At 39.8% G+C, this 17,131-nt stretch overlaps 1 protein-coding gene and 1 non-coding gene across 2 annotated transcripts in view; one reads left to right on the top strand and one right to left on the bottom strand.

Annotated features, from left to right (window-relative positions):
* The first annotated feature begins 1,090 nt into the window (after window positions 1-1,090).
* The window catches only part of LOC124605419 (dnaJ homolog subfamily C member 16), a 172,365-nt gene continuing 156,324 nt past the window's right edge, over window positions 1,091-17,131 (top strand). The window contains exons 1-2 of the mRNA XM_047137074.1: window positions 1,091-1,371; window positions 1,528-1,594. Coding sequence (XP_046993030.1) covers window positions 1,226-1,371; window positions 1,528-1,594 — 213 coding nt within the window. The 5' untranslated portion in view covers window positions 1,091-1,225. The remainder of the gene's footprint in view (window positions 1,372-1,527; window positions 1,595-17,131) is intronic.
* On the bottom strand, window positions 8,585-8,783 carry LOC124608396. The gene has a single exon (XR_006979048.1). It is a non-coding gene; the product is annotated as a U2 spliceosomal RNA (small nuclear RNA).

Here is a 17,131-nt window from a genome sequence, read left to right as displayed (position 1 = left end):
AAATTCATGCCTGTGAAAACATGGCTTAACAAACGCGATCGGAACGGAGGGTATCGATAGGAGATACAGAGTAGGGAATCTTGACCAGCGAGTTCTATACTATTGACCTCACTGATCTCGACATGAAAAAGCAATAGATGCCGCAAATGGCTACGAGAAATATCAAAATCGGTGCAATTTTCACTGCGTGGTACAAAAAAGAGGGAATGGCATTTAAATGAGGGATCACAACTCACGAACAATTTGTGCCGTTTACACGGGGATTAGCGGGCTCTTCAAACACGTTTTTTTTTAAGCCATTTGCCTTCTGTCTCCCCTTAACAACCCATGTTCTTGATCAATTCCATGTGGTAAAGTGCTAATGAAATATAGACATACAAACACATCAAACAATATTTATAAGGAAATAAATAGAGGTGGTTTAGATTATCCATGTTTTTTTTCCCTTTTGTAACTAATAATGTCATATACAACTGGATTTTTCACCCTGCCAGAACTTACTTTTTCACTAAAATTTTGTTAAATGATATCGCTTCTTTCATTTATATGTATTTATTTATAAATATCAGCTCCGTTCTGTTACTATAAAGCTATAATAATTTTTCGTTTTCAGATATCTGACTTCGCTTATGAAAGACCATGCAATGGAAAAAAAGTCCAGTTTTGCCACGAAAACAAAGCACAGTAATGAAATGAATGTTAAGAAGATAAAAAAGTACAAAATTAAATACTGTAACCCACGAAAACAGGTTCACTTTTGACATTAACAGACGACCATACTATGAAGACTTTCCTCCCAAAAACCTTAACGTGACGTTAAGTCCCATAATGTGATAGTCCGTTGAAGGCCTGCGGGAGTGCCGCCGTTGAAATGTGTTTTGGAATGTTGATCAAATTCAATGAGAATTGAAGTTACTTTTTGTTATGTAATATGGTGAACCAAAACTATGCCATACATCGCGAACTAAATAATTTGACTTTTATTAACCATCTTTGACTGATATGAACAGTAATTTTTACTGCCAGTTTCCAACATTTTAGCTAGCTCCCAAAATAAACGCCACAGATATTCCTGTGGCGTGTGGTGGACAGTAGGCAAGGAGGTGTGTTTTGTCATGGCGCGGATCAATATGTGATAGTGTTTGTGTTAATTTTGTAAATACTTTTTTCGTTGTTGTTGATGGTTGTTGGACGTGTTTTCTAACTTCTAAATTAACGAGAAGCAATGAAATGGCTCAGTCATTTCATTTGCTTTTTTCTGATAACTGCTGGTGTTCATGGTTTAGGTAACCCATATCAAATTTTAGGAATACATAGGAGAGCAACACTACAAGAAATAAGGAAGGCATACAAGCAGTTAGCGAAAGAATGGTGAGTTTCATTGCCTCCCAGCTTTTCAAAGGAACGGTTTTAAGCGTTCATAACAGTTGTCAGTAGTTTGTTAAATGAAACTGTGCAAAACAAAAGCCGCATTGCTGTATTGTGCTCAACGACATTTGACGTCTTAAAACACGTCGTTTGTTCTAGGCATCCTGATAAAAATAGTGATCCCGCCGCCGAAAATAAATTCGTGGAAATAAACCAGGCATATGAGGTAAGAATGACGTTTCACAGTTTGTTGTATAGCTTGTACTCACGTCTGCAATCACCTGAGTACCAAGTAATTGTAATGCTCTAACGATAGATATATTCGGGAATTCTCATCTTATTGGAAAAAATGTGCGGGTTATCTCGTGTATTTTTGAATAATCAGCTGTGTTTGTAGACATCAGTTGTTCGTAACTCTAGTTGCGCTTTGATTTCATAACCCTTGTGGGTACTAAGCCTGAACGAACTTGCTTGGGCGCGTCTGGAAATGACGAATACGCATACTACTGCAAGACCAGAAAACAAGACTCAAATGGATTCCAACACAGACTCACTAAATAATACGCAACATCATTACTGCCTAAAGATGTTTTAAATCTCGATACGTATTGTACAGAATCATTAATATAGATCGGTACTTGTGTACTGACATTTGTTTACTTGATCTATCATGGCCTGAAACATTATTTCGCCAACACCCTGTTTTTTCGTCTTCAGCGTAATACCTAATCAGAGACTATGGGTGTAGGTGTGAAAATTCTGTTCTGTTTACTATTTCGAAAAACGAATATATAGACAAAAAACATCATGCCACAAATATTTAGTAGGGACATAATAAGAGCAGGCCGGAGTGGCCGTGCGGTTCTAGGCACTACAGCCTGGAGCCGATCGACCGCTGTGGTCGCAGGTTCGAATCCTGCCTCGGGCATGGATGTGTGTGATGTCCTTAGGTTAATTAGGTTTAATTAGTTCTAAGTTAAGTTGCATAGTGCTCAGAGCCATTTGACATAATAAGAAGTGTATTGTATTATATTTTGGAAGCATAATTCTGGTTGTACCTAAAGGAACAGCATGCCAATTGTATTTCTTTCTCGCCACAGCCAAAGTTGTTGTTTGTAGAGCACTTACATACAGATTGAAAAGAGCTGATATTTTATTAATGTAGACTCTTGGGATATGGCTGCAAGACTTGGATTATGTCATTATAAAAGAAACATGTAAGACAAGTTTATAGAGTAAAATACTGGCTATTTTGTAGGCCTCCTGTTGACAAAACTCTAATGGCATAGCATTCTCCACAATACCATCATTGATGATGTCATTGTGTGACATAAAGTCTTCTAGTTAAAATTCGTCAATAAGTGTCTTTTATTTGCTATACAGTGTGTGGTTTTGTCACTAACGTCTGGCTTATTTTGTTTATTAGTCATCCTGAGAGTTTCTCCACTTGCTGTCAGGAGTTCTGGTGTTTTACATGCGACTGGTGACAGCAAACATAATGTTTTTGGCCACACCTGATTGTGTCCCTATATCGTATCCTGATGAATCTTTATTATGCTAATGCATTTAGTATATAATAAATATTTACTTCAAAAATTGTATGCCATCCTTTGTATTACAAGTTAATGGTCTATTCCCAACTAGTCGCTTGCTGCTCCTTGTTTACAGCTGTCTCTGAGGTCTTATGAACAGTGTCACTGATGACACAGGTGTCACTTGGATAGTTTCTGTAATTGTGGGGGGGGATTGTCTATCTGGGACTGTTTTTACATAACTCCGTTATGCAAACTGAGAAACTATTTAACAAATAAATACTGAACTTGACCTGCAGCTAAAGAGCCACACAATATTTATTTGTTGATGCCCAACGTACATTCTACTTTGCTAATGAGTAATATCAGTAGGAATTTCCAGAATTTGTACTACAGTTAATGTCATACTACAGTTAATGTCATACTTCGTCCTGATGGGATAGCATTATTTTCTTTCATTTTTAATGAAGATGATACTTCGAAAGTTGGATAAACAATTCGAGACCAGGATGTATGTTCTTAATATGGATTATTCTATTCTTGTCACCTGTTAAATGAAGATACTGCTTTAATTTTGTGTGTGTGCTAGCAGTAAGTCTATTACTTTTGAAGTATTTTGATGTAAGTTCCCGGTGTTACAGTAGTGAACATGTGATATTTAAGCTGATCGTACAGGTAAACTGTGAAAGAGGTAGACCTAAGATTGCGAAGTTGTATCCCATGGATTTACTCCAGATTTTTCACCGTGACATTGCCTAGAACCTCTCTTCTTATGAAGCAAACATAAGAAGGAATAGGCCTTTGTAACATGTATTGTACCAAGCAGTATAATATTAAATTGAATTACATTTTATGAATCAAATTTCCGTGGTCTTGCAGTGAGATATGTGCAAACCTGAAAAGTTAGATGTGTACAATTTAGTTAAGTGTAATACAACAGTGACTTAACGAAATATTATAGTTACATTGCTGATGTCTGCAGCTCATGATCTTGCGGTGGCATTCTCACTTCCCGTGTACGGGGTCCCGGGTTCGATTCCCGGCGGGGTCAAGGATTTTTTCTGCCTCGAGATGACTGGGTGTTGTTGTGCCGTCTTCATCATTATTCATCCCCATTACGATTGGATGAAGGCAATGGCAAACCACCTCCACAAGGACCTCGCCTAGTACAGCGATGCTGGTCTCCCGCATCGTCCCCTTCACTCTTTGGAGTATGGGGCCTCATCATTGTCACATTCCTAATATTAATTGTAACATTAGCCTAGAATTTTGAGTCGCAGATAGGCACAACAAAAAGACTATCACAGATAAAGCTTTCAGCCAATAAGACCTTCATCATCAATAGACGACAGACACGCACGCGCACACACACACACACACACACACACACACACACACACACACACACACACACACACACACACACACACAAATGATTGCAGACTCATGCAACTGAAACCACACTGCAGGCAGCAACATCAGTGAATGATGAGAGTGGCGACTGGGTGGGGGGTAAAGAGGAGGCTGGGTTGGGGAGGGATATTATGGTGGGGTTGGTGGACAGTGAAGTGCTGCAGGTTAGACGGATGGTGGGGGAGTGGTGGGGAGGAATGATGGAAAAGGAGAGAAGTAAAAAGACTGGGTGTGATGGTGGACTGATAACTGTGTAGTGCTGGAATGGGGAACAGGGAAGGAGCTGGTCGGGTGAGGACAGTGAGTAACGAAGGTTGAGGGCAGGAGGTTGACAGGAACATAGGATGTATTGCAGGCAAAGTTTCCAGCTGCTCAATTCAGAAAAGCTGGTGATGGTGGGAAGGATCCATGTGGCACAGGCTGTGAAACAGTCATTGAAATGAAGGATGTCTGTTGGGCAGTGTGCTCAGCAACAGGGTGGTACACTTATTTCTTGGCCACAATTTGTCGGTGGTCACTTATGCGGACAGACATCTTGTTGGTTGTCATGCCAACATAGAATGCAGCACACTGGTTGCAGCTTAGCTTGTAGATCACATGACAGGTTTCACAGGTAGCCCTGCCTTTGATGGGATGGGTGAAGTTTGTGACTGGACTGGAGTAGGTGGTGGTGGTGGGAGGATGTTTGGGACACGTCTTGCATCTACGTCTGTTACAGGGGTATGAGCCATGAGGTAAGGGGTTGGAGGCAGTGGTTGTATTTGTTACATTCCATCCTGGATTTTCCACTGTTTGATTTTAGCCTAGAATTTTAACACTTCCTGTGAAGATCCTCTGCAGTGGAGTAGAATTATTTTCTCATCATTTGATTCCCTGAAATTCAATTGCAGCAGAGTTTCACTAATCCAAACCCCAGTAATCTGAAAGTTTGGTTAATCCAAACATGAAACATGTTAGTCTAAGTATGGAAAACTGTGTGGTAAACTGCCCCACATACACACTATTTTAATTTACACAGTACAGTAAACATGTATTAGAAAAATTGGTAAGAAAACATTAGGTTAAACAATGCATAACAATGAAAGAAAAGCTGTCAAACTTACTAAAATACAGCCGACATTTTATCCCTACTTTTTAGATGAGAAAAACTCAGTCATTGTTTTCTGGCATAATGAAGACAGCCTGTTATATGACACATAGTTGTGCGATTGTCTCATAAACATAAAATCAGCAGGTGTAGCAGTGGGCTGTTGCTCCAAACAATGCAACACGAGGTCAAGGGCTTCTGCTGCGTCACTGTGTGGCACCAGCTGTCCTTTGTTGCTTTCAGGCTCATTGTCACTTCCATCACAGCAGTCCACTTCTTCCTGGTCACAGCAGCAACTAAATCAGCATCATTGAGGTTCTCCACACATGCCCCATCTGCTGCCATCCACTCATCTACGTCTCCTTCACTAGCTTCTTCACATCCAGGGAGTGTCTGTATCATTTGTAGTAGATTTTCCTCTTCATTTTCAACCAGGTTGCCCTGAAATTCAAGAGATGTCCACAGTTTTCTCCATGATTTTCTCATAGTATTTTCTGAAATATTCTGCCATGCCTCAGCAGCTCAATAAACAATGTCCTTCACGTTGGTCTTTTTTATTTTGTCCACTAAAGGAATGCTATCTTCTTGGATCAGCATTCTTAAAAATTGTTTTCTGTAAATCAATTTTGATGTTTTCAGTATGCCCTGGACCATCAGCTGTAGAAGTGGTGTAACATTTGGCAGCAAAAACTTCGCCACAAATTTGCCATTACATAATTCCACAGTGCTGGGGTGAGATGGCGCGTTATCAATCGATAGGATTGCACAGGGAGACAAATGATTCTCCTTAGAAAACTGTTGAACAGAGGGAACAAACTGGCCGTGAAACCATTTTTTGAACAGCTTACCATCCATCCGTGCATTTTTCTGGTTGCTATAATATACGGGCAGGGACTTCATGTTGCAGTTTTTAAAAGCTCTGGGCCTAGCATATTTGCCAATCAGCATTAAAGGCAGCTTGTGATTACCAGCAGCATTGCTACATGCTAATAAAGTCACACGATCTTTGCACATTTTAAAACCAGGAGCATGGTCTTCTGCTTTTGATGTCAGGCTTTTCGTTTTCAATGCCCTAAAATTAAGGCCAGTCTCGTCAGTGTTATAAATTTGTTGGGGAGAATACTCTCCCCCTCATATCATTTTTTCAAGCTTACCCAACTATTCCTTCGCTGCATCATGGACAAAAGAAAGCTTCTCTCCAGTAATTGTTAGCTGACGGATTCAATGTCATTTTTCGAATCTGTCCAACCAACCTGTGCTCACACTAAAAGACTCCTGACCATTCATTAGCTTGTTCAGGTAGACAGCCATCTCCTGAACCTGTGCTCCACGTAGAGGAGTTCCCCTTTCTCTTTCCTGCATAAACCAAAGGAAAAGAGTTTCATCCATTTTATCATACTGGGACTGTTTCAAAGTCTGCCGAATTTCGAGTGTTTTTCCCGAAGATATTGCACAAGACTGTTCAAGCTTCACTCGGCTCTTCTTCCAATCACAAATGTTTGCTTTGGCAACACCCAGTTCCATTGCAAGTTTAGATACATTCTCACCATTGTCTATCCGCTTCAAAGCATTCAGTTTTTCTTTGAGAATTAACATTGTATGTTTCCGTTTACTCATAATGAAAATACGCACTCCACTACACCTGAACGAATACATCACAAATGTTACGCTTGCCAGCTATCAATAACTTAACATAATCCAGCGCTTTGTGAGCCAATTGGCAGTGCACTGACTGCAGCTGTGCAACACAGCAAGCTCTTGATTCCCATGAAGTAATGAGTGCTGTTGATAAGGGATCTCAGATTGATTCCATATTCATATATTTCCAGAAGGCTTTTGATACCGTTCCTCACAAGTGACTATTAATCAAATTGCGTGTGTATGGAGTATCATCTCAGTTGTGTGACTGGATTTGTGATTTCCTCTCAGAGAGGTCACAATTTGTAGTCATAGATGGTAAATCATCGAGTAGAACAGAAGTGATATCTGGCGTTCCGCAAGGTAGTGTCATAGGCCTTCTGCTGTTCCTGATTTACATATAAATGATCTAGGTGATAATCTGAGCACCCCACTTAGATTGTTTGGAGATGACACTGTAATTTACCGTATAGTAAAATCATCATATGATCAATTCCAGTTACAAAACGATCTAAAGAGAATTTGTGTATGGTGCGAAAAGTGGCAATTGGCACTAAACAAAGAAAAGTGCGAGGTCATCTACATGGGTACTAAAAGAAATCCGATAAATTTTGGGTATATGATAAATTGCACAAATCTGATGGCTGTCAATTCGACTAAATACTTAGGAATTACAATTACGAGCAACTTAAATTGGAAAGACCACATAGATAATATTGTGGGGAAGGCAAAACAAAGACTGCGCTTTGTTGGCAGAACACTTAGAAGATGCGACAAACCCACTAAAGAGACAGCCTACATTACACTTGTCCGTCCTCTTCTGGAATATTGCTGCACAGTGTGGGATCCTTACCAGGTAGGATTGACAGAGGACATTGAAAAAGTGCAAAGAAAGGCAGCTCGTTTCGTGTTATCGTGCAATAGGGGTGAGAGTGTCACTGATGTGATACGCGATTTGGAGTGGCAGTCAATGAAACAAAGGCAGTTTTCTTTGCGGCAAGATCTATTTACAAAATTTCAATCACCAGCTTTCTCTTCCGAATGCGAAAATATTTTGTTGACACCCACCTCCATAGGGAGAAATGCTCATCATAATAAAATAAGAGAAATCAGCTCAAACACCGAGCGAGGTGGTGCAGTGGTTAGCACACTGGACTCGCATTCGGGAGGACGACGTTTCAATCCCACGTCCGGCCATCCTGATTTAGGTTTTCCGTGATTTCCCTAAATCGCTCCAGGCAAATGCCGGGATGGTTCCTTTGAAAGGGCACGGCCGACTTCCTTCCCCATCCTTCCCTAATCCAATGAGACCGATGACCTCGCTGTCTGGTCTCCTTCCCCAAACAACCCAACCCCCTCAGCTCAAACGTAAAGATTTAGGTGGTCCTTTTTCCCACACACCATTCAAGAGTGGAATGGTAGAGAAGTAGTATCAAAATGGTTCAATGAACCCTCTGCCAGGCACGACAACTACGACAAGTTTTGCTACCAGCAGAATATCTGATCACTGCAGAAGATTCTCATGTCAGGCTGTGTTTTAATTCATTTTAGGTGGGCCGATCCCGGCGGTACTGTAATGCCGGGCCAACCTGTGACAGAGGTGGAGCAAGCCCCTAGCACTCTGTCATGAGCCAAAAATGAGTTTAATATTCTGGTCCTGCGATGCAGGACGTATCAGATATTAAGCTGATAAGAACAGATACTACACTTTGATCTTAGCCAAGTGTGAATTGCAGAGTAACCATGTAGATGTAGAGAGGTCTCAACAATGCACAACAACAAGGGCAGGGAGTGAGAGTGAGCCATTGTTCCCACACTTGTTCCCATTTGTTACCATGGTGTACCTACTTATCTGCTTGGTATACTTCATTCTAGAAACTCGTCACCGTAATTCCGACTAATCCGAACAAGGTCCGGTCCCAATTACTTCACCGAGCGAGGTGGCGCAGTGGTTAGACACTGGACTCGCATTCGGTAGGACGACGGTTCAATCCCGCATCCGGCCATCCTGATTTAGGTTTTCCGTGATTTCCCTAAATCGCTCCAGGTAAATGCCGGGATGGTTCCTTTCAAAGGGCATGGCCGACTTCCTTCCCCGTCCTTCCCTAATCCGATGAGACCGATGACCTCGCTGTCTGGTCTCCTTCCCCGAACCAACCAACCAAACCAATTAGTTCGCATTAATGGGACTCTACTTTGCATGGGTTATGTTTTTTACATTCCATGCTGGATTTTCCACTGTTTGATTTTAGCCTAGAATTTTAATAGTTCTTGTGAAGATCTTCTGCAGCGGAGTAGAATGATTTTCACATCATTCGATTCCCTGTTAAATTCAATTATATTGCTGTGAAATATTGAATTTCCTTTACCAGGTTGTTGCATTTACCTTTTAATATCACTTGTCTATAATAACCTCCTCCTTCAATTTACAAGGTCTGCACCAACTTCCTTATAACCTGCTCTGGCTCCTGAGATATGAGGGTCACCTTTTATGATTTTACTAATGACTGTGACTGATGTTGAGGTATGACATTACCATGATTCTACAATTTATCATTTGTTGTTGTTAAAGCAATGGCAGCTCAGAAATGGGCCAAGTTGTTTATATGCCAGCTCAGAAATGGGCCTAGTTGTTTATATGAAGTGTGCGTGTGAACAAAGTGTAGTGAAAAAAATGGAAATTTCCTGTGAATGTTTTTGACAGCAGATTTTTTAACCGTATTTGTTACGGCTTCAAATAACAATGTCTCAAATCACTTTTTTCACCTTTTGGTAATCAATCAGCTTCAGAAAAGATTGTTTGCGATTGATTTGAAGAATTTTGCTATCAGGATACTTCCGGCAGAGATGAATTTTGGAAAGATCGAACAAAAGCCATTGATCCAAAAGATATCAGTGCTGTGCTCAGCATAATTGAAGAGGACCAGCACTTCCCTTCCTGTGAGACAGAGACATCCTTAAGCATATTGAAGATTGCATGTACATTTAGCTCGGAAAATATGTCGTGCTGATGGATTCTGCACAGGTTGACCTAAACAAAAAGAGGCCTCATGTCAATTCATATCATAAAATGCCCAATAAAGTCTGTTGTATAAATGTAGAACCCATATACTACATTGTAACAGGATGCGAAACCTGAATATATTCATTGAAGCTGGAAACTAAACAGCGATCAACTGTTTGTGTGTTCCAAGATGAACCGAAACCAACAAAATGGTTTATTTGTCTTTTATTATATTGGGATGTCGCAATCATTGCTTTACAGCAGTGGTTCCGAACCTTTCCAATGCCATTTACCTGGGTGTAATGAGATATTAGCTAGTACCCCTCCTTCCCCACCATCCTTAATATTAGCATGTAATAAAACTTCTGAATGAAAAAGAATTGTCTTTGAATACTTTCATTTTTAAAATGATGAAAGGTAGTTGAGGTTTAGGTGTTGTGTTAAACTACCAATTAAAATGTTTGAGATACAGTTGCGTCTACATATTTGTAACAAGCTTTTTCATAGAATAATGAAGCAGTTCTTAGTGCATTGTGAGTTTTACCTAGAGCTACTTCTCGGAAAAGAAATCTAACCGTCCATATTATGGGTAGACACACAGTACAACATGTGGTTCCTGTACGCCAATCCTCTCCCAAGGAATACTTGCTTCAACCCGTCCCTGCACCACAATTTAAAATCATCCAAATTAAAATGTGTGTACTGTACTTAGGCTTGCCGTTTGTAAATCACTTGATTGCTGGGCTTCTTACTTCTGAAGTGGCAGAAATTGGGAGACTTCAGTTTGCCATTCCATTGTTCTGTGTCTGACGACTAGCAATAATAATAATAATAATAATAATAATGTTTAGGATCTACAGCAATGTGGTAGCCATTATGTGGTTACTGTCATGTTGTGCTGTCAATTAGTTTGTTTATCTGTTATGAAGTGAGTAATGAAGCAATTTTTGGTCTATTGTAAGAACTATCATGAGATATTTGAGCATGATGTATACGTCTCAATTTTGCTGTCATGGATGCATGTACATAATGCAAACTTCACATGCTGTGGGTAAACTGCATGAGGAAGATGTTCATACATTTGTTTCACAAGCTATAACCTCCAGAACATTGTTTCATATACTAATGTTAGTATTTTGAAAAAAAAAGAGAAAGAAAGAAGAAGAATTTATTGGTAACTTATGGAATCAGCATTACAGTCCTACAAAATAGTGATAATACTATCAATCTTTTACAAATAACTTTATTTCATGACTGAAACACAGTTAACCTTTTGTTTTTACCCCTTGGAACATTATGTTTAACCCCCAGGCTAGGAACCAATGCTTTAGAGGATCAAAGAACATTGAGTGCTGAATAGTGTACAACAGTTTGTTTGCTATAAGTTATAATTGATACCCGAATGAACAACTGAAAAGGTCATGTCGTTCTTCATCATAACAATGCACTAAATGAGTCAACCGAACCTACTGATACTGGATGTTGGCTTCATCCTGTGACAAAACGATTTAGGGGTATGTGACTTCATACATGCATGAACAGGTAGAGAACATACTGCCGTGTGTGTGTCATCTTTTTTTAAATTTTGGTTGTGGTGACACTGATCTGTAGCACAAACTGATGATGTATGTGCTAAATTGAAGGATGACAATTTGCTTATGACTTGGTGGCTTCAGATAGTATGACCAAACCATAAATTATTAGACAGAGAAAAGTTTGGAATTAATGTCTTGTTGTCCCAATGTGTGGATAGTGATTTTTTACTACCTCAAGAAGCTGTTGATGCTTTCCAAGCCCATGTACTTTAGTACCTACACCGGAGAGGAAAAAATGTTTCCAGTATTGGTTTGAACACACACACACACACACACACACACACACACAAGGAAGTATGAATTTTAAAAATGAGTATTTAGAAGGGAACAAAATTATTTGTACACAAAATTTTCTTTCATTGTTTTTGTAAATAGTTACAAGGCAAGCCATTCTACGTTCCCAGTGGAAAGAAAATAAAGAACACCTTTCTGTGCAGCATTACCCTATGATGTGTGGATTCGCCCTGTGCCATCAGTGTGTGACACTTGTGGTGGGTTTACAAGTTGTCGATAATACCAGATAAAACAACTGAAGATGCTATGTCATTCTTCGTGATGACAATGTCAGTTGTCGCACAGCAAACCATATAAACCAGCTGACAGTACCAATACCGGAACTCAGTTTCTGTTCGCCACATTTTGACGGGCTGTATGTAATCTCATGTTATGGATAGCAACTAGTTTACCATAAATCTTCCCTCTGTGTTAAGTGACAGTGAGATGGGTGTGATATTTATTTGAACATTTGAATACATATATAGGGTGATGGGCTATTAACTCTTCCCCAATCACCTGTTATGCAGTTTTATGACTGGTGTATTGTATTTTTAAAATTGTTTTATGAGTACAGGGCAGTACCAAAAGTTGTGATACTCCCAGACGGCTTTGATCTGTGATGTTGTCAAGATGATGCAGTAATGCACGAAATATTTAACTCATGCAATAATATGAAATGAACAGGACAGCTGTGGGAAGTAGGGAGTTTTAGGTGGGACAAACTGAATACATGACAGTAAAAATTGCATTACTATTCCAAACAAATACTCAGCCAAAAGTAATGTACATGAAATCGATAATCCACCCTGACAAAAAAATGCACTGTTAGTAATTTAGGGTTTCACTTGACCTATAAAGCTCAAACAAAGACAGCTATACCAACAGCCCACACACAGCATAAAAACCTGGTACCGTAAATTTTGCTTGAGCTATATAAGTCAAATGAAGACGGCAATACCAGGAACATCCATTCAATGTTAAAACCCAGTACCACAAATTTTGCTGGAAAGAAAGGTAGCAGTACCAGGATCCCACAACAGCCCAAAAACCTGCTGTTGCAAATTTCATCTGACCTATATAGCTCAAACAAATTCCATTGTACCAACAGCTCAGACAAGCAGAACTAAGTATTTTAGAGAGAGTGAGATAGAAGAAAAAAAAAGGAACACTGAACAAGACCAAAATACATACAACACACTCCATGATACGCACTACTATAAACTACTGAACATGAATTTATGCTACCAACACAAACCACACACACACAAAAGTACTCCAACATAAATTTTGATTTCCACTTATCAAAGAAAATTATGAACACAAGGAAACACACTACACTTCTTTTGATAAACATCAAAAATACAGGAAAATATACTCACCACTCAAGGTCAGCTGACAAGTAAAAAAAAAAACAGACGCTAAAAAGCCAAAATAGACATCCCTGAAAACACTGCCACATACACCTGTCCCAGGTTTGAGAAGCAGAGGTTTTTTTCAATTTCATAAATTCTGCACACTGCTGACACTGTAAACATTCCACCATGAGGTCATACAACTGAAGAAATTCAATTGTAGCATCCATACTGTCACCCATAGCACCTACCAACAAATGACTGGTAAATTTTGTCATAACATCCATGCCAATTGAATAATGAAAAATTAACTTTCAAACCATTAACAATAGCGGAACTAAAGATCTCAAAACTGAAGACTAATCAGTAACCACTAATTGGCGACATTAAAAACTCACTGACAAGTCAGTCTGTTTGGATTCATATGTGTTATGTAACCACTGAAAGCAGATGTTTCCACATGATATCAGTCACCTTTACCTTGTGCAAGTGCAGTTCCTTTTATGTCACTGGCTGTGTGTCACGATTCTCCCTAATTGGGCCCAAGATTTTTCTTTTCTTGGTTCAAATGTGTAGGTCAGACCTTTCCTACTCACTTCAAGGTATTTTGTTGCATTTAAACCCATTCATCTAACTTGACATTAAACAAATAAGATATTTGCTATAACAGGAGTGGACTGTCTTCATCTTGAGGTAAATGCAGGTTACACAAAGCAAAATCAGAACCACAACAGTACTATAAACTGAGGCACTGAAAGTTGTAATGCTATTCTGCTGCCTATTGTGATACTGCCACACATACTGAAACATTTGCTCAGCGATAATACACCCCTTTTTTGCTGTAACTGAATTTCATGAGTGATGTCATTTCTATGACTTGATATGACCTTTGATACTGTAAAAGGAATTTTTTTCATTTTACCCTTCGGTGTGAAGGGATTTGCCAGCTTAATCCGTTGATCAAATCTGTTCGTAGGTAGTTTGTCAACACGTCATCCCACTTGCTCTTGCCAGCTGCTCGAATGCTTTTGTATTCACTTTTGTCACAAATTTCCACACAACCTATAACACCTTCACAAACATCTTGACAGACTCCCTGTTTTTCCCAACTTACGGCTTAGTCACTTCAAAAGGCGACTGCATCTTAGAACTATGTATCGCCTCATATGGTGAAAGCACACTGCTATCATGTATTTCAAAATTGTATGCAGCTGCAACATCACAATTGTTGTAATTTCAGTTCACGTAATTAGCTTAATATTTTGCAGACTGTGTGATGGATATGTTTCTTTCTTCCATTTGATTGAGGGTGGAAGGCACTAGTTCTTAGCATCCACATTTGCAATATATGGCACAACTGCTTAATCAGCTTGGACGTGAAGTTAGTGTACTAATCTGTAATTATTGTGTCGGAATACCAAACTTCAATAACCAGTTGTTTACCATTGCCTGAGCCACTGTATTTGCTTGTTGATTTGAGATTGCAGCCATCGCAACATAACATGAAAAGTGGTCTATGATGGTTAATATGATGCAGTTACCTGCCAGTATTAGGTTGAAATGACCGAAAATGTCCATTCTCACCATTTCAAATGTCTTGAATGCCTCGTATAATGTCTGCACTGTGTGTGATGATGGTTGATATCAGCACATTGTGCACGTGGTATGCAGTTCCTCACATGCTGATCAGCGTCCTGTCTCTCTGTCCTCCACCAGTAATTGCTCAGCTGTTTGACAAAAAGTTGTTTTGTGCCCTCCGTGACCTGCTAACACTTGTTTTTGTTCTAATAGATCTTATAATTAAATGTTTCCCTGAGACATTTAAGTCTCTTTTTATTATCTACGATAATGATCGAAGCAGACAAAATGAATTAAAATTTGTGCTGCAGCCGGGACACATGTTTGTGTGCTTCTCTGAACACTTTGTCCCACAGTGCAGTGGGTACACCACAACATAAGGGCCAAACTTTGTCAGCCTACACAGCAGCCCCTCATGCATCGAGAAGCGTGGATGTGTTGTAAATAGCTGGCAGTCTGCTCCTTTTGCCACTCTGCAAGGCTTCTACCAAGCACTCTTACAACTCCAGTCTATCTGCTCAAGCAATTGGCATTGCTGCTTCTTCCAGGTTTGTGTACTAACTCATAATCAAATTCACTCAACCTTAATGCCTAGCAAGTTAAGCTGCTTGAAGAATCATTCAGTCCTAATAACCACTTTAATGCTGCATTGTCTGTTATCATTTTGAATTTGCTACCATACATGTAACAATGGAAATAAGTAGTACCATATATGACACTCAACATCTCTTTCTCTGTGGTTGAGTGATTTTGTTTGGCCTTATTCAACTGCTGTGATGCACATGCTTCTGGGTGTTCCTTGCCATTTATATCCTGACTAGGAATGCATCCAATCACCTGGTTGCGTGAGTCACAGGATGGGATGAATTCTTTCTCATAATTTGCAAGTATTAATACCATGCTAATAGTTAGTGCATTTTTCAGTTTCTTGAATGTAGTGTGGCAATCAATTGTCCACTGGAATTCCTCACCTCTTTTTAACAAATGAGTTAATGGTTTAGCAATCTTAGCAAGTCTCTTGACAGATTTTCTATATTCATTGCATTGTCTTACAGATGATTGAAGTTGTTTTGTTGTTTGTGGTGGTAAGAAAATCACAGACAGAACATATCACTGCCATCTTGGCTAATCACTTGACCTAAATAGTCATCTCTGTGGAAGTGAAATGACACTTTTGACTACTTAAAATAAAACGTAACCTCTTAAACACTCCCTTCAGTTGCAGTGGATGCTCCTCTAGGTCTTAAGGAAACATAATAATATCATCTAAATAGACCATACACAGACTTTCTTTTAATCCACATAGCACTCCATTCAATAACCTCTGGAACATTGCCAGCATATTCATGATTCCAAACAGCAGGCATTGATGCTGGTAGTGTCCCCGTGGAAGAGTGAACCACTTCCAACTGGTGACATCCACTCTTTAAATCTGTCATTGAGAAGCATTGACACTGACCTGTACTCTCCAGCCGGCCGTGGTGGCCGAGAGGTTCTAGTCGCTTCAGTCCAGAACCACGCGGCTGCTACGGTCGCAGGTTCGAATCCTGCTTCGGGCATGGGTGTGTGTTATGTCCTTAGGTTAGTTAAGTTTAAGTAGTTCTAAGTTCTAGGGGACTGCACTTATAAATGCTGTAGTTTCTCGCACAGTTCAGATGCATCTATGGCATGCTTGTGGCAAAGGTCTTCACTTGACCTGTATAAATCGTCCTCGTCTAGTATGTCCAAGTAGGCAATCAATAATCCCTTTAACAGCTCCACTTAGTCAGAGACAAAATTATCCACATCCACTGGAACCATGTAATCCCCATCTACTGCCTGTATTCATATGCAACTCTTATACGAGGGTTATTCCAAAAGTAAGGTCCGATTCGCCGTAACTATTGAAATTTGGCGCCAATGACAAAACACGCATGCGCGCCGACTCCCAGCAAGCCTTGCGCGTCAAACGCCGCCATTCGCTTTGTTACTGTTGCTGAGTGTAGTTCACAGTGTCACTTTACAATGTTTAAGACAATTGATCAGCCCACTGATTGTGAAGTAAGGGCAGTGATACGGTTTTTGTCTGCAAGAAACAATTCAGCGGCGGAAATCCATCGGCAGATTACTGAAGTGTACGGTCCTAACATAATGAGCGACAGTAAAGTGCGCAAGTGGGTGCGAGCTTTTAATGAAGGACGGGATAATGTGCCCGATGAACCACGGTGTGGCCGACCATCAGTGATTTCAGACGATTTGGTCAATGCGGTTGACAAAAAAATTCGTGAAGATCGCCGATTCACTATTAC

The sequence above is a fragment of the Schistocerca americana genome, chromosome 3, assembly GCF_021461395.2.
Source record: "Schistocerca americana isolate TAMUIC-IGC-003095 chromosome 3, iqSchAmer2.1, whole genome shotgun sequence".
NCBI lineage: Eukaryota > Metazoa > Arthropoda > Insecta > Orthoptera > Acrididae > Schistocerca > Schistocerca americana.
The sequence above is the reverse complement of the archived record's forward strand: the minus strand, read 5'-3'. Positions and strand labels throughout refer to the sequence as shown.